This window comes from Lynx canadensis, chromosome C1 (genome assembly GCF_007474595.2).
Source record: "Lynx canadensis isolate LIC74 chromosome C1, mLynCan4.pri.v2, whole genome shotgun sequence".
In the NCBI taxonomy this organism is placed as follows: Eukaryota; Metazoa; Chordata; class Mammalia; order Carnivora; family Felidae; genus Lynx; species Lynx canadensis.
Window position 1 is genome coordinate 202,169,858 of NC_044310.1, and position 25,199 is coordinate 202,195,056.

At 53.9% G+C, this 25,199-nt stretch overlaps 2 protein-coding genes across 3 annotated transcripts in view; one reads left to right on the plus strand and one right to left on the minus strand.

Annotated features, from left to right (window-relative positions):
- VIL1 (villin 1) lies at positions 1 to 25,167 on the plus strand. 2 transcript variants are annotated; one of them, XM_030324585.1, is made up of 20 exons: positions 1 to 46; positions 4,781 to 4,865; positions 5,194 to 5,268; positions 6,089 to 6,285; positions 7,752 to 7,860; positions 8,031 to 8,141; positions 9,718 to 9,920; positions 10,031 to 10,109; positions 10,303 to 10,401; positions 11,045 to 11,198; positions 11,724 to 11,824; positions 11,917 to 12,054; positions 12,655 to 12,813; positions 13,842 to 14,021; positions 14,505 to 14,650; positions 15,361 to 15,505; positions 15,956 to 16,144; positions 18,235 to 18,303; positions 19,406 to 19,546; positions 24,256 to 25,167. In XM_030324585.1, exons 2-20 carry the CDS (start codon positions 4,791 to 4,793, stop codon positions 24,367 to 24,369), a joined length of 2,484 nt encoding a protein of 827 aa, XP_030180445.1. In that variant the 5' UTR covers positions 1 to 46; positions 4,781 to 4,790; the 3' UTR covers positions 24,370 to 25,167. The 2 variants fall into 2 exon arrangements, with proteins under 2 accessions (XP_030180445.1, XP_030180447.1); XM_030324587.1 differs by lacking the exon at positions 1 to 46 and adding an exon at positions 64 to 95.
- The window catches only part of USP37 (ubiquitin specific peptidase 37), a 115,007-nt gene continuing 97,819 nt past the window's right edge, over positions 8,012 to 25,199 (minus strand). The window contains exons 26-30 of the mRNA XM_030324583.2: positions 23,066 to 23,162; positions 21,711 to 21,758; positions 16,696 to 16,784; positions 11,381 to 11,480; positions 8,012 to 8,122 (exon numbers count right to left, since the gene is read on the minus strand). Coding sequence (XP_030180443.1) covers positions 23,105 to 23,162 — 58 coding nt within the window. The 3' untranslated portion in view covers positions 8,012 to 8,122; positions 11,381 to 11,480; positions 16,696 to 16,784; positions 21,711 to 21,758; positions 23,066 to 23,104. The remainder of the gene's footprint in view (positions 8,123 to 11,380; positions 11,481 to 16,695; positions 16,785 to 21,710; positions 21,759 to 23,065; positions 23,163 to 25,199) is intronic.

Here is a 25,199-nt window from a genome sequence, read left to right on the forward strand (position 1 = left end):
ACAACTCCCTGAGACCTCCCAGGTGGCAGCTGCCTCCCCCAGACAGGTAAGGCAACCCTGCCGGACACACCAGACGGACACACTCGGACGGGACGGTAGGTGCAGGAGAGGACGGGACAAGGGCCCCTGCTTCTTGCTGGCAGCCTGGGGTTTCCTGTAGCACCTTGGAGCGGACGTGAGGGAGAGGCTTGGCACTCTGGAGCGTCTGGAAAGAGCAGGGAGCCCAGTGAGGCTTCCTGGGCCTCCAAGGAAAGAACCGTACAGGCTCCACTCCAGGCAGCTGCTCTTTCAGACTCGCACCTGCCGTTAGCACCCACCTGACTTCAAGTGTCAACCATCCCGGATTGCCCTGAATGGGGAGATTCTGGAGACACTGGGCTTTTAGATTTAAAACTTGGATACTCCTGGGCAAACTGGGACTAGCTGGTCGCCCTAATCTCATTCTGCCACCCCCTTCCTGCACCTCACCCCATCTCTTTGCATATTTGTTCCTCATATGAAATGGTTTCTTTCTTTGTGCGGTCATTCCCCCTGACACTCCTGGGGCCTCGGGGCTCCTGGATCCTAGGGTGTGAGCAACAGCCATCAGGAATTGAATGGGCAAAGGCAGAGAGAGGCAGGGGGCTGGTGAGGCAGGGCCCTTTTGGCCCCAGTCCATGCTCCCCGGCCACCCTAGCATGCCCTTCTGTCCCCAGGTCCAGACCTCTGGCCTTACAAGCCACTGTGGCCCCATTCAGCTGAAATGGGGAGGAAAAGAAGTGGGAGCCAAGTCCAGACCAGGGTCTTGGGATGTACTGACCACCCCTTCCCAGAAAGCCTGCAAAGACATTCTCAGGGCTTCGAGAGACAGAGTCTGTAGGATGGGATGCTGGGTTGTGTCCTCTCTCCCTGCTCTCGTGGGCCTGGGGAAGCAGGAGGGTGTCCTGGGTTTCAGGAACTGCCATACCCCTGTCCAGCTCAGACCCGCATGACTGGGGACTGAGAGCCGGGATGACAGCACCCCGCAGCTCTCTGGAGCCGGAACCCTGAGGACAGGACAGCAATTAGAAAATGAAAGGTGGGACCTGGATGGAGCAGGAGCCCTAACTCCCCCCAGGGCTCCAACATGGTCCACCCCTTCCATCCCACAATTTCGTCTTTAAGTTTTATGAATATTTATTGAGCATCTACTATGGGGGCTACGCAGACCAACTGTCTAGGTCCTTGACCTCGGAGACCTGGGATTTATAAACAGATCCTTTCATTGCCATGTGGTCAGGGCGCCAAGAGAGGCACAGGTCCAGGATGCTCTGGTGCCCTCGAGGGATCCATCTAATCCTCGAGGACCATCTAATCCTCGTCTAGCCTGAGGATTCTGGGAAGGTCTCCTGGAAGAAATGAGACCTAAACTGAGTCTAGAGGAGCAACTAAGTGTGAGCCTTGTGAAGACAGGTGGGGAGGCCATTGGGTAAAGGGAAGAACAGGAGCGCAAGGACATGGCGGGAAGGGGGAGAAGCCGCCTGGGGGGCAGGGCATCACTAGAAGGCAGCTGTGAGCAGAGAGGGAGGGGGGTGTGGCAGGGGGCAGATAGGAGAGAGATTCCGGTGGAACAGAAGGGCAGGAGAGGGAGGGGTCCAGGGTGTTGCACACATAGCCGTATCTGGGGTCTGGGAGTAATGGTGCCCTTCCTCAAATTGGGGGCAGAGAATACTGGGGATCAGGAGTGAGGGGGGCAGCCAGAGAACTCAAGCTGAGGGAGAAGGAGGCACACATCCAGACCTGGGGCCATGCTGTGCGTGTCATGGGTAGTGAGGAGCCCACATCCCTCCCACCAGGAAGGGAGAGACAGCCTCTCTGGGGAGAGCCCACCAGGGTTGGGGGGGGGGGGCAGAGGCATCTGCTCTGACCAACATGGATAGGAGCAGGAGCAGGGCAGTATCTGTGGGGGATACCCTCTCAGTATGAGTTCACCTCTCAGGGCCATCCCCTTCCCCCCCCCCCATCCCTGGCCCCGTGGAGGTTCCCCCTCCCCAGTTCAGGCTGCTGGAAGTTCCAAATCTAGGGGGAGGAGCATGCTGGCCTTTTCAAGTCCCTGCTCCCCCAAATGTCCACTCATCTGATGGGTAGGAAGTGTCTCTTCCTGTCTACCCTCCATCCTCTTGCTGTTCACCCCTAAAAATCAGAGCCTGTCCCTAGAGGTCATCTAATTGACCACCTCCCACATCATAGATGAAGAAACAGGGCTCATGTTCATACAGCTAGTGGGTGTCAAAGAGTCTGTCTCAGAGAAAGGAAGATGTAGGCCAAGGTGGCAAATGAAATAACACAGAAAACATTTTTCTCCTTTGTACCAAAACTGGTCCTACTGACCCAGGTGTCCTGGGAGCCCTGGGGTCTCTGTGGGTTGAGAAATATCTCACAAAGGGGCCATGGCCAACAGGGCATCAGACAGGGCCCAGGCACAATGGGCTCCTAAAGGCACATGGAAGGTGACCCGACATAGCCATGATCTGCCAAAAGGGCCGCTAATCAGAGGCTGGGCAGGGAGACCTTGCCCCAAACTCCAGAATGCCTGGGAGAGAGGTCACCCCTCAGGACTCAGAAGAGGGAGTTTCCCAACAGTAAAATGCCAGGTCATTGTTCCAAGAGGTGATTCAGAGTCAAGGTGCCACGAGAGATTAGATAGCGAGGTTTCAGGCTGACAGCTTGTGAGGCCTGACCCTCTAAGCCACATGACCTTTCATTTATTGTTCATCAGTTCAAGGAGCATTCCTGGAGGGCAAATCTGTGCCAGGCTGGGTGGTAGGCTCAGTGGAGAATGGGGGTGGCCTCCAGCCTGATGGGGAGAGGCAGGAAACCAGGGATGAGAATCACTGGGGGCAAGCTGTTCTCTGCCCTCACTCATATCAGAATCTCTGGGAAGTTTTAAAAGCACCCATGCTGTGCTCCCAAAAGTCAGAAAATAAAGTACCCATGCCTGGGCCTGCACCCAGCCTAATTAAATCAGAATCCCTGGGGATAGACCTGAGGAGCAGCAAAGCATTGGTATCATTTAAAAGCTCCCTAGGTGATTCTGATGAGCAGCTGGAGTGGAGAACAGAGCTACGGGTGAAAATGGAAAGAGCCATAAAAGATACCATAAAAGAAGCTTGGCGAGGGGAGGTTTCTTTCAGTTCAGTGGCTGGAGCCTGGTTCACACTGGAGAGTTCACTCTGTCATTCACTCACTCATCCATCCATCCATCCATCCATCCATCCATCCATCCATCCTATCCATCCATCCATGCATCCATCCATCCATCCACTCACTGAGCAAAATGCCTACATGGTTTTAGACGCTGGGGATTTAGTACTGAGCCAACAAACATGGTCCCTCTCCTTGTGGGATCTCCTTGGGCGCCACCAGAACAGTGACTGAGGGGTGTTTGGGGGGAGCCAGGAAGGAACAGGAAGCCGCTGCACAGACTTTTTCTATTGTGGTAAAATACACATAAGATTTACCATTTTAACCACTTTATACAAGTCAGTGGCATTCAGTACATTCACAACATTGTCCAGCCATCACCATGGTCTAGTTCCAGAATTCTTTCATCATCCAGATGGAAACTCTAGTAGGCATCCCCCCTTACCCCTCCCTCCAGCCCCTGACAACCACTGCTCCACTTGCTATGTGTATGGATTGGCCGGTTCCGGATGGTTCATAAAAATGGACTCACCAAGACATGGCCTTTTGTGTGTGGTTCCTTTCACCAAGCGTAATGTATTCAAGGGTCATTTGTGTTGCAATGTGTATTAGCCCTTCATTCCTTTTCATGGCTGAATAATATTCCATTGTGGGGATATAGACCGCCTTTTGTTGATGGACATTTGGACTGTTTGTACCTTTTGGTTATTGTGAGTAGAGCTGCTATGAATTTCAAGTCCCAGTTTTTGTTTGAACACCCGTTTTTTCTTGGGGTACATACCCTTTTGGGCCCTCATTTATTCTTTGCTTTCCTTTTTAAAAATTTTTTTAAAATTGGGGGCGCCCTGGTGGCTCAGTCAGTTAAACTCGGATTCAGCTCAGGTCATGATCTCACAGTTCGTGAGCCCACATTGGGCTCTCTGCTGTCAGCTCAGAGCCTGCTTTGGATCCTCTGTCTCCCTCTCTTTCTGCACCTCCCCGGCTCGTGTTCTCAATCTCAAGAATAAAAATAAACATTAAAAAATTTTTTTTTAATTTTTAGTTTAGAGAGAGAGCACAAGCAGGGGAGAGAGGGCAGAGGGAGAGAGAGTGAATGTTAAGCAGGCTCTCTGCTGAGTGTGGAGCCCAACATGGAGATTGATCCCAAGACTCTGGGATCATGACCTAAGCCGAAATCAAGAACTGGACGCTCAACTGACTGAGTCACCCAGGTGCCCCTGCTTTCCTTTTTTTTTTTTTTTTTTTAAGTCCGTATGAATTTTTTCCAGTCAGCATGGCTTTGATAAAAAAAATTCTTAAGAAAAATTGTTTGGGGCTAAATAAAGGGCCTTGAATGGAAAGCTAAAGAGTGAGGGCTTTATTCAGTGGGTAATAGGGAGTCAGGGTAGGGGTTTGAGCAAGAGAGTGACAAGATCAGAGTTGGGTGGGAAGACTGGACGCTGGGCCCTTGGCCAATGAGGGCCCAGGGTGGAGCGCCAACCCCTCCCCTCCCCAAGTTCCTGAGCCCTGGCCTCCTGGTGGTGTTGGGAGCTCTCTGGGGCTGAGCTGGAAGGGCAGCTCCTGAAACCCAGGGCGCTCCCAGCTCCTCAACCCTTGTTCCCGCGTCTCCCTCCCCTAGGTTCCTCACCATGACCACACTGAGCGCCCAAGTCAAAGGCTCCCTCAACATCACCACCCCAGGGGTGCAGATATGGAGGATCGAGGTGAGGCCTGCCTGGGTGTGTGTGTGGGCAAGGGGGGTGGGGGGCCTGCAGGCTGGGATGGATGGAGGGAAGGAGGGAGCTTGAGATTACTCTGTCCTCAAATCCTGCCCTCTGATGTGCGAGCCCCTGCTGCCTGTCCCCAGGGCCACTCTCCTCCTGCTCCTGTTCCTCCTCCCATGGTCACATCCCTTCTTCTGGTCCACTTCCTCAGGCCCTCCTCCTGCTGGTTCTCTGCCTCTCCCAGCTCTCCCTGGGGTCAAGGGAGGCGGGGCAGCTGGGGGTTCTGGGTGGTCCGGGGCAGCCCTTCTGAGCTCCTTCCTCTCCCTAGGCCATGAAGATGGTGCCTGTTCCTTCCAGCACCTTCGGCAGCTTCTTCGATGGTGACTGCTACATAGTCCTGGCTGTGAGTGCGGGCGGGTGCCAGAGGGGCCCGAGCAGACAGCAAAGCCCACTGTGGCATTAGGGAAGAAACCTGTGGCTGGGGGCAATAAGGAAGGCTGGCCGGGTTTCACCCCTAGACAGTATTCACTGGGTGGGCCCAGGTGCCCAGCCTTTGGTAGCTCTGCAGGGTCAGAGATATAAGAGGCTCTCCCTGCCCTTGGTCACTGAGCTCCAAGGTGAACGTCTTTGAATGTACAGTCTTGGGGACGCTCAGAGCCAGCGGGACGTCACCCGACCTCAGGTGCACATTTCCAGAATCCATAGTCCCCTTCATATTGCCTCCTTGGTTTTTGCCACATCCTGTACGATTAACGCATTTTTATCTTTCCTTACACTGACTCGCTTTTGAAATTTAAATCTATTGATTAAAAACATAACTCTACATCAGTACCATAAGTGGAAAGCAGTGTCCCATGTCACAAGCAGAAAGTAGCTATACAGTTTTTACATAATCATTTCCTATGTACATTTGTACACCCCAATTCATCACCTCATAGACCTGTGATGGTCCATACACATCACTTGGGAAAATGCTGCTATGTGCAACCCACTTATTTCCAAGACCCAGAGGGAAAGCCACTCGCCCGATGTCTCAGCGAGTCTGTGGCAGAGCTGGGGCCATTACTCACGGTTCCTGACCACCAGTGCCGTGCGCTTCCTGGATACCAAGCTCACCTGTGGCCCAGGCCCCTTGTGTGTGACAGACCATGCAAAGCAGGGAGGCGGGGAGAGGGCTGTGGGAGCCCAGGGCCTCGGGCACACCGCACCTCCCCTCTCCCTAGATCCACAAGACGGGCAGCAGTCTGTCCTATGACATCCACTACTGGATCGGCCTGGCCTCGTCCCAGGACGAGCAAGGGGCGGCTGCCATCTACACCACACAGATGGACGACTTCCTCAAGGGCCGGGCCGTCCAGCACCGCGAGATCCAGGGCAACGAGAGTGAGGCCTTCCGAGGCTACTTCAAGCAGGGCCTCGTGTATGGAGGGGTGCACTGCTGGCAGGGAGTGGGGCCTGGGCTGGGGAGGGAGCCTGAGGCTGTCGGGGAGCTTGTGAGGGGGACCCACCATGGGCTTTTGGTGATTTTCGTTCTTTCCACTTCCCCACCCCCATTTCTGCTGCCGCCCTGTCCTTGGTCTTCATCCCTCTGAGTGTCTTTGGCTGCCCTAGGGGCCGTTCGGCAATTAGGTGCACCATGAATTTTCGTAAATCAACCCCTGTTTGAATGTCCTGGAGAGCTCAGTGCCAAAGGAGGCCTTCCAGGGCCTCACGGTCAAGTCTTCCCTCTGGCCAACGGGCAAATAACTGCTCCTCCATTCTCTAAAGCAGGACTTTCCCACTGAAAACCCAGGTATTTAGCTTTTCTTGAAAAGTCTGAAGCTCTGGCCTTTGGGCTTTTCCCATGGAAACATGGTCAAGAGCCATGTTGCTACTGACCAGTAGGATTGGCCAGAAGCTCTCCGGTTAGCCACAGTCCCCACCCCTCCCTTTGGTCTTGTTCCTCTTCTTCCCACACTTCTAGCAACAGCCCGCCCCTTTGGCATTTGAGCTGCCACCTCTCCTGTCTTAGTGTCCTTGGGCTGCCCTAACAAAATACCGTAGAGTGAGTAGCTTAAACAACAGAAATTAATGTTCTCACAGTTCTGGAGGTTGGGAAGTCTAAGATCAAGGTGCCAGCTGATTTGGTTGCTGGTGAGAGCCCACTTCCTGGCTTGCAGACAGCCACCTCCTCACTATGTCCTCGCATGGTGAAGAGAGTGAGCAAGCTCTCTGGTGTCTCTTCCTATGAGGACACCAACCTCATCACGGGGGCCCCATCCTCAGTACCTCATCTAAACCGTATCATGGGGCGCCTGGGTGGCTCAGTCCGTTAAGCCTCTGACTTCGGCTCAGGTCATGATATCATGGCTCGTGGGTTCGAGCCCTCTATAGGGTTCTGTGCTGACAGCTCGGAGCCTGGAGCCTGCTTTGGATTCTGTGTCTCCCTCTCTCTCTGCCCCTCCCCCACTTGCGCTCTCTCTCTCTCTCTCTCTCAAAAATAAGCATTAAACAAAATTAAACTGTATCAAAATCTACTACCTCTCAAAGGCCCCTCTCCAAATACCATCACAGTGGGGTTAAGGCTTCCATACGTGAGTTTGGGAGAGGACACAATTCAGTCCACAGCCTCTCTCCTCTTCCCCTCCACTGTGGTCCCCGTCCTCGGAGTCCCGTTCTGTCCTTCCGCATTTCCACATTACCACGCACCCTTCTTAGTGGGCCTCTCAGCAGGGCAGGGAGGCAGTGAGTGAGGCATCTAGGGTGCAAACTGTGGGCTCCTGAGATACCTCGCGCACCTCAGCCTAGTCCCAGGCCCAGCCCTCAGGTGGCCCCAGTGGCAGCGGGCACCCGGGCTCTGTCACACCTCCCAGCCCACTCCCTTGGGTCAGCTCCCTCTCTTCTCAGGATCCAGAAGGGAGGCGTGGCTTCTGGCATGAAGCAAGTAGAGACCAACTCCTACCAGGTCCAGCGGCTGCTGCATGTCAAGGGCAAGAGGAACGTGGTGGCCGGAGAGGTGGGCATCAGCCAGAGCCCTAGCGTGTGGCCTCCTGTCCTCCCTACCCACTCCCCACCCCCCCCCGCCCCGGGTGCTGGGCAGAGGCCCAGGAGGGGTGAGGTGGGGAAGACATGATGGACTGTGGAAAGTATCTGAGTAGAGGCCACACCTGCCCTCTGGCGCTCCAGGTGGAGGTGTCTTGGAAGAGTTTCAACCGTGGGGATGTTTTTCTCCTGGACCTGGGGAAGCTTATCATCCAGTGGAACGGGCCGGAGAGTAACTGCATGGAAAGACTCAGGGTAAGCCCTGCCCATGCACCGCCCCGCTCCCCATCCCACCCTGCCCTCACCTGCCCCTGCACACCTGCCCCTCTCCTACCAATTGAACTCGCCAGACCTCTGTCGCCAGTACCGCCCCCCTGCCCCCCCAACCAGCCCAGTCTCCAGGTCTCAGCCGACTGCCCTGGACGGTGTGTTGGAAGGTAGATCTGAGTCTCCTTGTGTATGTGGAGAGGCATGCATGTTGGGATATGGGTGTGTGTGTTCTCATGGCTGATCCACTGAGGTTTAATACATCCCCGCTGTGTGGTAGACGCTGTGCCAAACGTCAGGGAGCCAGTGGTGAAGGAAATGGGCAGAGCACCGCCCTGGGTCTGGCCGTCAAGTGGGGGAGACCGACAGGAAGAGGGTAATTGAGAGGTGAGGGGTGGGGGTGGCGGTGGGGGTTCTGGAAAGACTTCTGAGAGGAGGTGGGGTGGGGCCGGAAGAAAGTGGCTGGTGAGGGGTCTGCCAGCAGAGCCAGAGCACAAGATGGGGATTACAGGGAGTTTGGAGAACAGAGACCTTGGAGAAAGTCTCGCTCGCAGGGCATGTTACACGGCCAGAAGGCTGAGTAAGAGGCTCGGGTTTTGTTCTCGGTGCCCAGGAGGCCACCGAAGGTCATTCTGACTCCTGAGTGGAGAAGGGGTGTGGGGGCTGCGGGGACGCAGGGCGCCCTGTGGCCATCCAGGTGAGGATGGGAGGAGGCGCCCCGGCCCCTTGGACAGGAAGGGGGATCCACACACATTATGTGGGTGGCGATGGGGCTGAGGAGAGAGGGGTGTTGCGCTTGAGTGGATGGGGTCCCGTTGCCCGAAATGAGCAAGACCAGGAGCAACAGATTGGGGGAAGAGCTCAAGTTCAGTTTGGGGCATCTTCAAACGGGGCTGTGGTGGATAACGTGAGATGACAGCAGGGAGCTGGGCTGGAGACAGAAATACGGCCTCCGCAGTCTGCAGAAGCCCGGGGCCTGGGGCTGAAATGCAGGTACCCAGAGGTACACAGACGTGGGGCTGAGGAGGGGGAGCCAGGGTGTGTGTGAGCACACATGTGTGTGCGCGCACATGTGGGCACATGAGGGAGTGTGTGCACGTGTGTGTCTCTGCATGAGCACATGTGGACTGTCCCCCCTGGGGGTGTGTGTGTCTCTGTGTGAGGACGGTTGTCTCCGTGTGTGTGTGAGCACACGTGAGGCCGTGTGTGCACGTGTGCATGGGTGCACATGTGAGCTCGCTTTGGGGCAAAAAGACCAAGTGCTATGAGAGCCAGGGCTCAGCTCTCGTCCAAAACTATGGAGTAAAATCACAAGTTTCAAACGCACCCCAAACCCCCTCTTGCCAACGAGAAACCTGCTTTCCCCATGGGGTTCACTTGGTTTCCTCACATGTACCTTAAAATCCTGGTCCCCCCTGCCCCTGGTCACCAGGGTAAAGGCAGGCAGGCACCTCACCCCTTGGGGCCGTGGCAGGGTGGGCTGGGCTCTCCCGGCATGGTGTGGGGTGGTGGACACGGCCCTGTCCCCCACCAGCCTTCATGGGTCACCGGGGTCTCCCTGCAGGGCATGAACCTGGCCAAGGGGATCCGAGACCAGGAGCGGGGCGGGCGCAGTTACGTGGGCGTGGTGGACGGGGAGAACGAGAAGGAGACCCCGAAGCTGATGGAGATCATGAACCATGTGCTGGGCCAGCGGAGGGAGCTGAAGGCCGCGGTGCCCGACAAGGTGGTGGAGCCGGCACTCAAGGCCGCCCTCAAGTTGTACCAGTGAGTGTCCAGCTGGGCTCCTCGTGGGTGCGGGGGCTCCCTGGGGGCAGGGCACCTGGGTGACAGCTGTGAGAACCCCGCTCGTCTATGCTGTGCCCTTCTTCCTGCAGCGTGTCTAACTCAGAGGGAAAGCTGGTGGTTACAGAAGTTGCCACGAGGCCACTCACCCAAAACCTGCTCAGTCACGAGGTGAGAGGGTCTGGAGACCCCCAGCCCCACCGCCTGTCCCCCTGCACCCAGCCTGCTCTCCCCCCAAGCAGGTGAAGCGCTGGGGGCCTGGGGCTGGCCTGGAGGGAAGGAGTCAGTTTTGTGCCTGAGACTCTAGCCCAGCCCCGCCCGCACCCTCAGGCTCCCACCCTGGGTCTTTCTCTCCCACCTGTAGGACTGTTATATCCTGGACCAGGGGGGCCTGAAGATCTATGTGTGGAAGGGGAAGAACTCCAACACCCAGGAGAAGATGGGGGCCATGAATCAGGCACTGGTGGGCATGGGGATCGGCGGGGGGAAGGGGAGAGAAACAGATATAGCAGGGAGAGAGAAGGGGGATCAGACTGGGCGTCCCACCAGGCAGAGGCCTCCAAAGCTCTGGGCCCAGCTCAGCTGGGGGTGCTGAGGGTCTTCTCTGTAGCCCCCTGTGGGGGTCGCTGTCTGCCACCAGGGGCCCACCAACAGGCAACCTGGGGGCCTCCTCAGGATGTGAGCTCCCACCTCAAGCTCAGTTCAGAGAAAGGAGGGAGAAATGGAAGCTGACCTTTTTACAAGAGGGGATCGGGTCAGCAGGGGGCTGGGGCTAAGTCAGAGTTTGGGGTCATTACTGGGGTTGGAGTCAATAACCCTAGCTGGCTTGGGGTCAGAGTGAGAATGGGGATTGGGCTCAAGGCTGGAGATGGCAGCTAGGGGTCAGGGTCAGAACTGAGGTCTCATTTGGTTTTGGGGTTGAGGCCAGAGCAGGCCTTAGCTTTGGGTCAGCACTGGGACTGGGGTTGGGTTCTAGTTTGCACTTGGGACCTGGGGTAGGTTTGTGGTTGGGTCTGGTTGGGGTTAGAGCCAGGCTGTCACTTGCATTGGAGGGCTATGGGGGTTCAGAGAGGGACACAGACCCAGCCACCGCTTTCTCTTCCCAGAACTTTATCAAAGCGAAGCAGTACCCCCCGAACACACAGGTGGAGGTGCAGAACGATGGGGCCGAGTCAGCTGTCTTTCAGCAGCTCTTCCAGAAGTGGACGCTACCTAATCAGACGTCAGGCCTGGGCAAAATCCACAATGTGGGCTCCGTGGGTGAGGGCCCGCCCGAGGCAGGGTGGGGCTGGAAGAGCGTCTGCGCCTGCCTCCTGTCCTCCTTCCCAGACATGCCTCTGCCGTGCGCGCTTTTACCCTGGCTCTGGGCTCCTGACTGGGGTGGGGACATGAGGCACACGGGTAAACTTCAGAGCTGTCACAAAAGGGGAGCTGAGAAGCACCTGTCTCTCCTTTGGAATGGGGTCGAGTCTCTCTGGAAACCAGCCGGCTTCAGTCTCTCACCAGACAATAGTTGCTGAAGGCAAGCTCAGTGCCAGGCACCTGCAGGAGGGAAAAAGTGTTGTCCCTCTCCTGGCTCCTCTGGGAGGCCCTGGCGAAGCTGGAGTCTTAGGGGTGGGAGATAGGGTTTCACATTATAACTGCCACTCTCTGGCTCTGTGACCTCTCTGGCCTCGGTTTCCTCACCTGTAAAATGGATCTAAGAATTCTAGCTATCGGGGTTCTTGGGAGGACCTGGGGATCTCAGTTGGTGACGGCCAGTGTCACGATTCCCCCTCCCTCCAGCCAAAGTGGAGCAGGTGAAGTTTGATGCCATGTCCCTGCACATCCAACCTCAGGTGGCCGCCCAGAAGAAGATGGTAGACGATGGCAGTGGGGAGGTGCAGGTATGGTGAGGGTGGAAAGTGGGTGCTGGGGGGGGGTGGCGGGGGCGGGGGAGCCCGTCCTGGACCTCACACCGGCCTGGTGCTGGCCCCAGGTGTGGCGCATTGAGAACCTAGAGCTGGTGCCGGTGGATTCCAAGTGGCTGGGCCACTTCTACGGGGGTGACTGCTACCTGCTGCTCTACACCTACCTCATTGGCGAGAAGCAGCACTACCTGCTCTACATCTGGCAGGTCAGGCCCCACCCCTCCCTGCCCAGAGCACAGCCAGCTCAGTTCCCACCCTGCTCTACCCCTTCCAAGTGGCCATCACCCTTGAGTTGAATACCTCTGGTGATGGGGAACTCACCCATTTTCCATCCTGGGACTGCTTTGGCTATGAGATCCCAGTGGCACAGAGTACCCCCATATACAACCCTTTCTCCTTCTCTGGGTTCTCAGAGCCTCCAATTTCCATGGCTTCCAGCACATTCCCTTCATCTGGGCTTCTGTGTCCAGATGTGAGTGAGCAGGGAGATGCTTGGGTGCTGGGGGTAGTGCTATGGTAGCCATGCTGTTTCCCCCAGTAAGAAGGAGAGGAGGTCTGGGGTTAAGGCCGGGGTTGCAGGGGAACTATGGGTAGGGGGTTGCTGGGAAAGGATAAGGTATGGGGATGAGACCAGAAGAGGTCTGGGGCAGATTGGGTTTGGGCTGTGTCCAGGGTAGGGTTTGGTGGGGAGGACAGTTGGGTTTGGGGCCGGGTGAGAAACAGGGATGGAGTTGTTGCTGCAGCCGGAGACGGGGTCAGAATTGGAGCTGACTTCATCCCACCCCGTCCGTCGTGCTCGTCCCCAGGGTAGCCAGGCCAGCAAGGATGAAATAGCAGCCTCTGCCTATCAAGCCGTCATCCTGGACCAGAAGTATAACAATGAACCGGTCCAGATCCGGGTCCCGATGGGCAAGGAGCCACCACACCTCATGGCCATCTTCAAGGGACGAATGGTGGTCTACCAGGTGTGGTTGCCGACCTGAGGCACCTGGCAGTCCCCGCATTTGCGGTGGGGTGGGCGTCAGGAGATGGGGGAGGGGACCTGGGGGGGGCCGGCCTGGAGGTGAAGGGCAGTCTTCATGGGGGAGGACTGTTTGAAGCCCCATCAGCCATGTGGAACTGGTGATAGAAACAACCACCCAGTACTTTAAGAATACGTAATGAGTATGTGACATGTGCAAGTGCTGTTTCTCTGCCCACCCATCTCCCTGGATCCTCTACATGAGAAAGGCAGTTCTTGTGCCTAGATTAGCCCAAATGATGAGCCTGTCCAAACTGCACTGGTGCCTTCCAACGTAACGGAATAGACACCTCCTGTTCATTGAGCACCTATGAAGTCTGCGGCCCTCTGCAAAGGGCCAAGGCTGGAGAAGGCCGCGCATTACTGTTTACGGTCCTGTTAGGAGAGCAGTGAACTCACAGCCCGAGGCCCTGTGTGCTTAAATTCCAGAAACTCAAGCTGAGTTGACAGGAGAGTGTGAATACAGTAATCTGGGATAGGCAGGCAGTTCACGGTAGAAAGGGGGTTTGGAGGAGCCCTTGACATCAGGGTCGGAGCAAAAGGGCTCAGCAGAGGTAAACTGTAGGGCAGGAGGCACAGCAAAGACAAAGGCCCAGAGGAGGGGACCCACATGGGACAGTGAGAAGCCTGGCGAGCTACATGGGAGGGTTTGGAGAGAGCAGAGCGGGTCTGGAAGGGTAGTTTGCGCCTGAGTCATGTGGGGCCTTCAAAGGCTGGGATGAGGAGCTGGTTCTAGTCTGTAAGCAGTGGGGAGCCACTGAGGATTTCTGAGCAGCGGAGTGCCATGACCCAAGCAATGTTTTGGAAAGGCTACTCTGGTGATGGTGCATCAGAGGACCTGGGGGCGGGCAACCGCCACCCCCGCCCCCAGCCTCTCTTGCTCCCTATTTTCTGTGCCCTTCGAGAATCTTCCATCGTCTCTACTAAGTTGCTCCCACCTCTTTCTCTCTGCCGTCTCCCCACACCCTGCAGGGAGGTACCTCCCGAGGCAACAAAGTGGAGTCAGTGGCCTCCACACAGCTGTTCCAGGTCCAGGGAAACAGAGCCGACAACACCAAGGCCTTTGAGGTCCCAGCCCAGGCCAGCTCCCTCAACTCCAATGACGTCTTCATCCTTAAGACCCAGTCCTGCTGCTACCTGTGGTGTGGGAAGGTGCGTGCAGGGCCTAGTGGCCTCCCCCACTCTTCAAGTGGGTCTTCGGGATCCCCCCGCCTCAGGCCGAGTAGGTCCTTCTTGTTAATTTCCTAGCTGGTCTCCTTCCCCTGCAGCTCTGGATCTGGCCACCCTCACATTTTCTGCCTCTATGTCTGGGTCAGTCTCTCTCATTCTGTTTGTCTCTGGCTACCCCTGGCTGTCTCAGTGTTGGTCTGTCTTTGTGTCCAGGCTCTCTCTCACTATCCCTGTGCCTGTCGCTGCCTCTCCATTTACCTCAGCCTCTTGGATTCCTTTTCCTGCCCTGTAAGGATTGTGCAGACTCCTGTCCCCTCTGCCATTCTTTGGAGTGTCAGGCACAGGAGGGGTGCACATGGGGTCCTGATCCAGGCAGAAGAGCCCTCTCAGATGCAGGAGCTCTGTGCCAGTGAATGTGACACTAGAGATGGTCTCCCCCAACACAGCTGACCCCTCTTTCCCCAGGGCTGTAGCGGGGATGAGCGGGAGATGGCCAAGATGGTTGCTGACATCATCTCCCGGACGGACAAGCAAGTGGTGGTGGAAGGACAGGAGCCGGCCAACTTCTGGATGGGCCTGGGTGGAAAGGCGCCCTATGCCAGCAGCAAGAGGTAACTACGGGGTCCCTCTGCCTCTAGCTCACCTTCTGAGGCTGGAGAGCCTCCCAGCATCTCCATCCCATGGCCCAGAGCCTGCAGCAAGTATGAATTGAGGACTCTGTATACCAGGTCCCCAGGGCTACAAGATGAGTCAAGGGCAGCCCATACCCTCAGAGCCTCTTGAGCAGTGCAGTGTCTGTGTGGGTGTGCCTCGGGCCCGGTGGAAGTGTCTTCGTGGCAAAGGGAGTTCACAGCCATAAGAAACAACTCAATGAGAGGGGCAGGCTTGCCCTTTGGGAAGAAGATGCCAGAGCCCTGACCTTTAGCGCTGACACAGGACCTGGATGCTGAGAAGCCCCAGCTGTACACACTCTGTCAAATGGTTTTTCTGAAGAATACCCATGATCCACCATTCCCCGGTTCAGAAGCAAAAGGGCATATATTGCAGTAGCCGTAGGAGGGCACGGAGGGAAGACAGCAGAAAGAATTTCCCAGTGGGCCCATAGAAGAGCCACTGGAATGGATGTCCTAGAAAGGCAGTGGGGATTTCTCCCTCGGAGCACTCTTAGACTCTTGGGAGGAGGGGGGACTTTATGTGTGAGCAGAAAAAAAAAAAGAGTATTTTCCTAGAAGTTAGGCTTTCCATGCCAGAGTTCTGTATCCTCTATTCTTCTGTCCCCCTACCTTCTTCTTGGCAACACAATTTTCTCTCCATCCTGCAGATTGCAGGAGGAAACCCTGGCCATCACCCCCCGGCTCTTTGAATGTTCCAACCAGACCGGGTGTTTCCTGGCCACAGAAATCCCTGACTTCAATCAGGATGACTTGGATGAGGATGATGTGTTCCTGCTAGATGTCTGGGACCAGGTAGGACAGAGGCCTGGGGAACCTCCCTTCCCACCATCTCCATCTCCAAAGCCAAGAAATAGTGGTTTAATGGACAGGGTCCCTTATAGATTCTTCCTGGGAGTAGTATTATGAACAACAAGAGCCTACGGAAGAAGGAGGCAGGTAGAGAGGAATGTGCCCAATGGGGCTGCAGGGCAGGATGTATTTTCCCAAAGTCCAATTTTTTTTTTTTTTCCACGTGGCATGTCTATAGCTCTGGAGAGGCTGGGAGTCACACATTGGCAGAATATCCCAGTACAGGACATCTGTCCTACCTCTTCATTTCCCAGATGCAAAGTCAAGACCAGACGGGGCCTGCCCAAGGTCACTTAGCGCCACTGTTGGTCATCGGAGCCTGGGTGAATCGAGGCAGAGCCCTGTGGGCCAGGGAGGACGGGAAGGACCGCCTGAACCCTGGATTCTCCACAGGTCTTCTTCTGGATCGGGAAGCGTGCCAATGAGGACGAGAAGAAAGCCGCAGCCGTCACGGTGCAGGAATACCTCAAGACCCACCCCAGCGGCCGTGACCCCGAGACCCCCATCATTGTGGTGAAGCAGGGATACGAGCCCCCTACCTTCACAGGCTGGTTCCTGGCTTGGGATCCCTTCAAGTGGAGTGTAAGTGGCCAGCCCACCCTGATCCTTATAGCCCTTCACATCCTCCTCCAGGTGGCCGCTCGTGGTACACCACAAGGGCAGGGCAGACTCCCAGGCTTTTCTGTTTACTGCGATAGATGACCAGTGATATATTTGTAAAGGGGTCTGAGGGGGCCTAGAATAAAAAGTAAGGCTGCATAAAACCATTAACCCCCCTGGTGAGGGAGAGGAAAGAAGGCTATCAAAAACCCAGGCTCAGTTCAGTGCGTTGCCTTATGGATCCAATGTAGCTGAAGGCTGTTGGACATTATTGGTTAGAACCGTACTATTTAAACTTAACTGCAGTTAAACAAAATTAAACATTCAGTTGCTCACTAGCCACAAGCTAAGTGCTCTGTAGCCCTATCGGACAGCACAGAAAAAGAACATTTCTATCATCGCAGAAACTTCTCTGAGGCGGTGTTGGTGGATCCATAAGCCAGGTGAAATGAAACATGTCAGTTCTCAAGGACAGATAAATATCTTCCCGGCACCGAATTCTAAGCAAAATGGGTCATACACGTGGTCCTTACCTGAGGGACAGGGAGTCAGACTTCCACAGGATTCTCCGGAACTGGTCGCACATAGAAGCAGAGGGCAGGTCCTCAAAATGGAAGGTTTTCTGCAGGAAGGAGGAAGGCTAAGGTAGAGAGTGCCAGCCCAGTGGCTTTGGGTGCACTAAAGTGGCAAAACAGATGAGTTTAGGGAACCAGAGCTTAATTTCCTCAAATACATTTCCTCAAATACATTTTTTGAAAGCATTCTTTCAGTGGCTGATGGGCTGAATTTAGTTTTGAGGATAAACAAATCTCAAGGCTGCAAATCTAGATGCCAGAACTTTTTTTTTCTTTCTTTCTTTTTTTTTTTTTTTATGAGCAGCAGGCGAAAGTTTATGAGAGTATAAGATCAGAAAGTAAGAATAGTAGGAAAGCTCTCTTTACAGAGAGGGGACATTCGAAAGTGAATGCCCCGACTCTAGGCGAGGGTCCTTGTTTTATAAGGTTCTGGTCAGCCCCCCTCCCTTCCCCCTTGTTCCTTCTCAGGTCCTACCCTTATTGGCTGGATAACTCTGCGTTGTCCAGTCCTGATTGGCCCGATTCCATTGTGTGAGGGGTGGTCTATGGCCGTATCATTCCTTGTGGGTCTATGTTTTATGGTCTACTCTACTTATTTTTTGTCAGGTCTTTCGTCAAATTCCTGAGGGGAACCTGAGGGGGAGCACGTGGTGTCTGATACACTCTTTTTTTTTTTTTTTTTTTTAATTTTTTTTTCAACGTTTATTTATTTTTGGGACAGAGAGAGACAGAGCATGAACGGGGGAGGGGCAGAGAGAGAGGGAGACACAGAATCGGAAACAGGCTCCAGGCTCTGAGCCATCAGCCCAGAGCCCGACGCGGGGCTCGAACTCACGGACCGCGAGATCGTGACCTGGCTGAAGTCGGCCGCTTAACCGACTGCGCCACCCAGGCGCCCCAGAACTTCTAAAATTCATATCAGTGTCCTGAGTCAACACCTCTGGCGGCCCTCCCCTCACCCCAGTCTGGGGGGCTTCTCTCAGGCTCACGCGTGGGCTCACTCCTTCACTCAGCATAACTCCAGTAGGGTGCGCCATGCCTGGTGCCCGACCCTGGGGATATGGAGACGGGGCTCCTCGTGGAGCTAAGGTCCCTTCTAACTCCCTTTGCTCTTTGGCGGCAGGGTCCCCCCCACCCAGGCTCTGGGAGGAGCCCCCCCCCCCCCCCCCCGCTCTCCAGGGCCCCCATGTTCCCCAGAGCCTGCAGGGTGTAGGCAGGTTCTCAAGGCTGCATGTGGCTGCTTGCACTGCCTCTGAGTGTGGCCTCCAGCCCCACGTGGGGCTGAGCGGGGCCTCTTCTGACTGTCAGCCCTTTGGGTGCCCATCCTCGCCATCCAGCCTCCTTTTTCAGGGTCCCCCCCCTCCAGCCCCTGAGCCCCTTCTTCCTCCTTCCCACGCCCAAGCCTTAGACCAACCTTCTTTCAACTCCTGAAGGAAAAAGTTCTTCCATCTCCTCTGCTGAGAACCGGGTCTAACTTGTTATTTACTTTCTGTGCAGAACGCCAAATCCTATGAGGACCTGAAGGCGGAGCTTGGAAACTCCAGGGACTGGAGCCAGATTACTGATGTGAGTACGGGGCAGGTGGCCGGCTGACGATGGCCAGCCCTGCGGGAGCTGAGAAAGCTCCAGAGAGGACACCAGCATCCTGGGCTTTACTCCCCACCATGAACCGCTAACCACCCCCCCCCCCCCACTGGAAGTCCTTGCTGTTTAACTTCAAGGCCTCTGGCTGTTTTTTTTTTCTCCTCCATTTCCTAGGGTATGGTTCCCCCATCTGATCATACATGAATCTGATGGGAGCCGGGAGTGAGGGGCGGGGGCAGCTGATTAGAATGCAGATCCCAAAGTCCCACTCACTGCCCCAAATTCTGGCTTGTGGAATTGGGTTGAGACCCAGGAATATTTGCCCGTTCTAAACGAAGAGCCCAGGTGATTTGATGCAATTAGGCCATGGACTACACTTTGAGAAAGAATGATTTCTCTGCCGTGGCCATCCTGGGATAGACTTCTCCAGATACAAACTGCAGTCTCTGAGTTAGTTAACAGAAACTCATTTAGCCTGTCGGCCTGGTTGATAAGGAAATCTGAAAGCGAAACCTTTCCTTCAAGAAGTTCCCAGGCTTGCAGGGGAACTGAGTCCAAGCAGACTCTGCAAAAATGTATCCAGAACATGAGAGCAATTCCACAAGCATGCTGGGGTAATCAGATAATGCACCTGGCTCCTTGGCCCCACCCTCAGGCTGAGTACCTCGTGACACTCATTAAGCCCTTCTCGGTGGACTGATGGTGTGCGTTGGAAGGCATATATAGGTCAAGGCTAAGTGAATTTACTGATCACAATTCCATAACCGATAAGAGAAAGAGGATCATAAATGTCCAAGGTGGACCTCAAACATCCATCATGAGAAGCCATGAAGAAGTTTGTAAGTCAAAGAACAAAATAATCATCTCGGACCAATTGGCTTTGGTTGGACACAATCCACCAAGTTTTAGCTCATGGGTCCGATCAAATGTTGTGTTCTTATGAGGAGTGTGTGTGGGTGGTGGGGTCATGGAAGGCTTCAGGAAGGAGGTGCCCTAGTATCAGTGTTGACTCCCGAGAGATAAGCAGCCTGGGAGGTAGCCACAAGCCAGCAGAATTAACCAGTGGTTTCCTTTTCTTCCCTAGGAGATCACAAGCCTCAAACCGGATGCGTTCAATGCTAACACCAGCCTCATTGTTGGGCCTCTACCCATCTTTCCCCTGGAACAGTTGGTGAACAAGACTGTGGAGGAGCTCCCTGAGGGTGTGGACCCCAGTAGGAAGGAGGTAGGTCAGACTGGAAGAGGAGGATGAAGAGATACGGCTTGCCGATTGCCGGACAACACTAATTGAAGCCCAGATTGTGCCCTGCAGGTGATTAGGTGCTGGGGGGATGCCAGAGAACAAAAACAGACCTGGTCTCTGCCTTCATGTGAGGTGACATCTCAGTGGGGAGAGAGGGCTCAAAGGACCCTGATTACACCGTTATTTCATTTCAGTGATGATAAGTACCACACAGGTGAAGTACAGGTGCCATGAAAAGTATTCCCAAAGGAAACCTATTATAGTCAGAGCAGAGTTCCTTCTGAAAGGTGGGCAGGAATTATTCAGGCAAAATGGGTTATTCCTGGAGAAGGGAACAGCATACATGAAGCCCAGAGGCAGGGAATAAGCATAGCATTGGGGTGAAACTGCAAGGTGGCCAGAGTGGCTGTGGTGTGCAGAGCTGGGGAGTGGCAGGCCAGGGGGCCAGGGGCCCAACTGAGCAGTGCCTGCTACGTCACCTTAGGGAATGTGGTGTGTTTTTTTTTGGGGGGGGAGAGCGCAAGTGGGGGAGGGGCAGAGAGAGGGGGACAGAGGATCTGAAGTGGGCTCTGTGCCGACAGGCTGACAGCAGTGATTCCGATGTGGGGCTTGAACTCACGAACTGTGAGACCATGACCTGAGCCGAAGTCGGATGCTCAACCCACTGAGCCACCCAGGTGCCCTGGGAATGTGGTGTCTTTTTATTTATTTATTTATTTTTTCAACGTTTATTTATTTTTTTTGGGACAGAGAGAGAGGGAGACACAGAATCGGAAACAGGCTCCAGGCTCTGAGCCATCAGCCCAGAGCCTGACGCGGGGCTCGAACTCACGGACCGCGATATTGTGACCTGGCTGAAGTCGGACGCTTAACCGACTGCGCCACCCAGGCGCCCCTGTGGTGTCTTTTTTTTTTTTTTTTTTTTTTTTTTTTTTTTTCCAACGTTTATTTATTTTTGCGACAGAGAGAGACAGAGCATGAACGGGGGAGGGGCAGAGAGAGAGGGAGACACAGAATCAGAAACAGGCTCCAGGCTCTGAGCCATCAGCCCAGAGCCCGACGCGGGGCTCGAACTCACGGACCGCGAGATCGTGACCTGGCTGAAGTCGGACGCTTAACCGACTGCGCCACCCAGGCGCCCCATGTGGTGTCTTTTTAAAAAGTGGACAGGAACCATTATGGCTGAAGCAGGGGAGTAGCAGTTAGATTTATGCTTTTAAAAGATCACTGTAGGGGCACCTGGGTGGTTTAGTCAGTTAAGCATACGTACAACTATTGTTTTCGGCTCAGGTCAGGATCTTATGGTTTGTGAGTTCGATCCCTGCACAGGGTTCCGTGCTATGTCAGCATGGAGCCTGCTTGGAATTCTTTCTCTCTCTCTTTTTCTCTCTCTCTTTCTCAAAATAAAGGATTTATTCTCAAAAAAATTAAAAAAAGAAAGATCACTATAGGGCCACCTGGCTGGCTCCGTTGGTAGAGCATGTGACTCTTGATCTTGGGGTTGTAAATTCGAGCCCCATGTTGAGTGTAGAGATTACTTAAAAATAAAATCTTTAGGGACACCTGGATGGCTCAGTCGGTTAAGCGTCTGACTTTGGCTCAGGCCATGATCTCATGACTCGTGAGTTCAAGCCCCACATCGGGCTCTCTGCTATCAGCTCAGAGCCTGCTTCAGAGCCTCAGTCCTCCTCTTTGCCCCTCCCCCACTCATGTGTGCACGCGCGCTCTCTCTCCCTCTCTCTCTTTCAAAAATAAATATTAAAAAAATAAAATAAAACCTTTAAAAAAGAAAAGTGAAGAATGGATGGTGCAGAAGCAGCAGCCCTGGGCAGACTGAGTGTGTGTGTGTGGGGGAGTCTACAATAGGTGGTGGCTGGGGAAGTAAGGGAAGGAAGTGGTTTAGAGAAATATTTAGGAGGTAAAGTCAAGGACACTAGGTAATTACTGGATGGGGGGAGGAATTGTGTCATTTTCCGAGATAAAAAAAAAAAAAAAAAAACCCTGGGTCAGACTGAGCTTAGAGGGGACAAGCATGAATTGGGTGGTAGCCATGCCATTTGAGGCCCCTCCCCCCCCCCGGGTGACATGCGAACAGATGCACGTTTGGTGGGCAGGCAATTCAGAGGAGCGCCAGGGAGAGACTCACCAGCGCTCGGTGCCTCTGGTGGCTGCAGCTGTAGGCCCGCGCTGTCACCTGTAGGGAGGGAGTATGGCAAGAAGAGCTTGTTAACTTGTTAAAAAGCTCTTAACAAGAGTATGACAAGAAGAGCTTGTCAAGTCTTACACATGAATTAAGGACTCTACAGAAGAGAGATGCCTGATTTCTCCAAGAAGTCTGTTAGCGATCTGGGCTCGATATACGTTTAAGTATATCGTTCCCAAAGCATTTGTATCCTGCCCTTCACCTTGGAGACCATGTTCGTGCATTCTCTCCCAGATCTGCCCACCATCCGTGTCCTCACTGTAATAGTGGGATGATCCTAATATATTTTCTGTAATAGTAATACTACAAATTATTATTTGCCCAGCACCTGGTACATAGAAAGCGCTCTGCAAATGTAACCTGCTATTTTCACTGCCTGCTCTACACCTGAGAAAACTGAAGAGTGGGGAAGTCACTTGCCTTATGTGACTGGCAAAGCTACTTAGTAGCCAAGTCAGAGCAAGAACCAGGTCTTTGGAGCCCTGCTGTTACCCTCGTATCATCATGTGGCACCAAGTGTCTCTAAAAGGAGGGGCAGCCAGTGTTATTGAACGAGGTGATCAATGGGAGGCTGGAGGGATTGCAGGTTTTGAATGGGACAAACAGCATCAAAACAACCCTACCACGGTAGACAGAGTCTACAAAATCTAAGATCCTTTTTAAAAACTCAGTTGTCTGTTGCCGATGTTTTTAATCATGGGAGTAACATACATTCTTGTGGGAGAGCTATAAGTCCATGGTCAAGTGGGGAGAGTAGGAGAGGTCTTGAGGCCTCGCTGGCTGCTCCAAAGTCGGAAGGGGAGCCAGAGACAATGAACAGTGGTGTGGTGGGTCTGGCTGCAGGCAGTAGCAAGAGGATAATCCAAGTGTTTGAGCGCAAGTGAGTAAACCACAGAGAGGCGGATGTGGGTATGGGTGAGGCCAGTAATCAGCTGGCAGGACCACAGAGTCCAAGAACAGGACTAGGGAAAGATACAAGGCCACTGGGATGGGCAGTTCCTGCTATCTAGCCTAGGGGTCAGAGTCCAGAAGTCTCCACCAAGCAGCGGAGCCAGCCTGACTGGGGCTGAGAGGGCACCTGCATCCACAGCTGTGAGGGACCTGGAGCGGGCGTTTGCTACAAACCAGTTTGGGGTAGGCAGCTCTTCCCCATCCACTGATGCCCAAACCGCCCACCTTTACTCCCTTCCTCCCTGCCTGGGGGAGTGGGCAGTGCTCTCAGGATCCTTGAGGACAGAATGCCCAGGGGTGGGAGGCAAATCTAAAGACCGGTTAGAGAACTGAGGCATCAGACCTACCTGAGCTTGAGGTCCATCTGCGGATGTTTTCCAAGCGGTTCAATTAAGGGCTCTCTGCAGGAGTGGATAAAACACTCTTCTGGGGTGGCAGGGTGGGCTAAGATTGAAAAACAAAAAACAAAAACCTTGCTCTCACCACCCCTCCCCTCTGGGTGCCTGGGGAGCAGAGATGAAGGTTGGGAGATGCTGTCTTATAGCAGCTTCAATTTGGGGTTCTCACATTGAGTGTGCCTTGATAGCACTTAGCTTGCCTTAAGCAGCACCACTATTATATTGTATCAGCTGGGAGCAACAGTCATTTCAGGCAATCCCCTCATCTAATGGAGAAAGATACATACTCCAGGCCTAGAAAGGTGTTTCCCAGTCATGATCTCCAAGCTGAGAGTAAAAAGGTAGAATTGTGCTAACCTTCTAGACCCTTCATAGGACTGGAGAACATAGGGTAAGTCATCCAAATGTTTTGTCTCCTGCTCAAATTAGCCAGCTGTTTTGTAAGTGCCACGGCTGTACACGCTTGCTCACTTTGCCCATTGGGGTGGGGCGGCTGCCGGGTGAACTTGAGCCTGAGCAAGTCAGGGCCCAGGAGGGCAAGCCCTCAAGGGCTAGGGGCTTCTGCCAGAAGAGCTGTGCCTCCTGTGGTAAAGACAACTTGGTCTAGATCAGACCCGGGTAGATTCCCTTCTGCAGCTCATCTGCTTCCTCCATGGGCCAGACTCACAGAAAGAAGGGTCCCCTGGCTTAGGTTCACTGCTTAGTGAGACAGATGAACAAGATACTTTCTTAGGGAAACATATACCCTTTCACATGTAATGTTACTTTCATCCCCATAAAAACATTACAGAGAAGCAAATATTGGCCTTTAAAAAATTTCCCCCATTCTACAGAGAGGAAAACTAAGACGTTCCCCCAAGTTAGCAAATTCCTTAACCAAGCTAAGTCAAGTTCTTATTTCAGATCTAGGGTCAAAAGAAAGGAGCTCAATCTACTTCATCTTGAACTCATTCCAAATTCAGGGATCAAACCTCTTGGACCTCAAAATGCCACCTGACTCCTCCCATTTCTTTCTTGGTTCTCCTGACGTTGCCTGTATTTGCTTTTCATGTGATCGCCACCCCACACCCATAAGACTCATCAAAGTAAACCCTGGGGAAGAGTGTGACCTTTGTCCTCTGCTTCCTCTCTCCTTCTAGGAGCACCTGTCCCCCGAGGATTTCACCAAGGCCTTGGGGATGACGCCCACTGCCTTCTCTGCCCTCCCTCAATGGAAGCAACAAAACCTCAAGAAACAAAAAGGCCTGTTTTGAGAAGCAGGGGTAGCTGCTAGCTGGAGGGCAGTACCCTACCCTGCTTGGTTTTTCATGACCGGGATGTGAGTCCTACACTAATTGAGGTGAAATTTTAGTTACCGGTGAGCGGCCTTCTGTGGCACTGCCACCTTTGAGTAACCTACCTATTCTTCCAGAATGATACCTCTGTAAAGACACTGTGATCCCAATTTGAGACATGAAGGGGGGGGGGGGGGCACGTTGTTTCTATCCTCAGGTATTGCATCACTGTTAGTCATCCTGTTCTAGAGCTTTCCCTCCTGAGAAGAGCAGGCACTCCACGGGACATCAGGATTCTGAGGAGCCGTTCCTAGCTTTTCCTCTCTTGTGACACTTTTATCTACAGGAAGTGGGCTGAAGATCTTTCCCAGCGTAATGGCTTTTCCTCTTCACTTTCCTGATTTAGGCGAGACGTTAAAGGGGACTCCTCCTCTGTAGGAGTTGAATGGCCTGGGAAAAGGACCTGTTAGGCAATCTCACAACACTAACGGGTACCCAGTGAGAGCAACATATCCACTGGGTTTTAAATGCAGGCTATTTCACCCCCTTCTTTGGTACTAATAAGGCAAAAGAGCTTATTAGCAAAGGCCAATGCTGAGTTTACAAACGGTTATCCAGAACCTCTGTAAAGCTTCACCGGCTCCTCAAATGAAAACGAGAACTCCGTGCTGACCACAGCCACTGGTTGGGTTTGCCCTTCCGTTTCCTTTAAGTTGTAATGGGGCTGCACGGAAATCCAAGTCAGAAGGCCAACAGAAAGGGATCTCAGAACCTCAACACGTGATCGGTTAAGAATGCAAGTGTCTGCA

Excerpts from the sequence above, each read along its gene's own strand:
- VIL1 (XM_030324585.1), top strand. The coding sequence starts at position 4,791 with ATGACCACACTGAGCGCCCAAGTCAAAGGCTCCCTCAACATCACCACC. Across the intron at positions 10,110-10,302 it reads AAAACCTGCTCAGTCACGAG|GACTGTTATATCCTGGACCA; the intron begins GTGAGAGGGTCT and ends TCCCACCTGTAG. Across the intron at positions 18,304-19,405 it reads ACTGGAGCCAGATTACTGAT|GAGATCACAAGCCTCAAACC; the intron begins GTGAGTACGGGG and ends TTTCTTCCCTAG.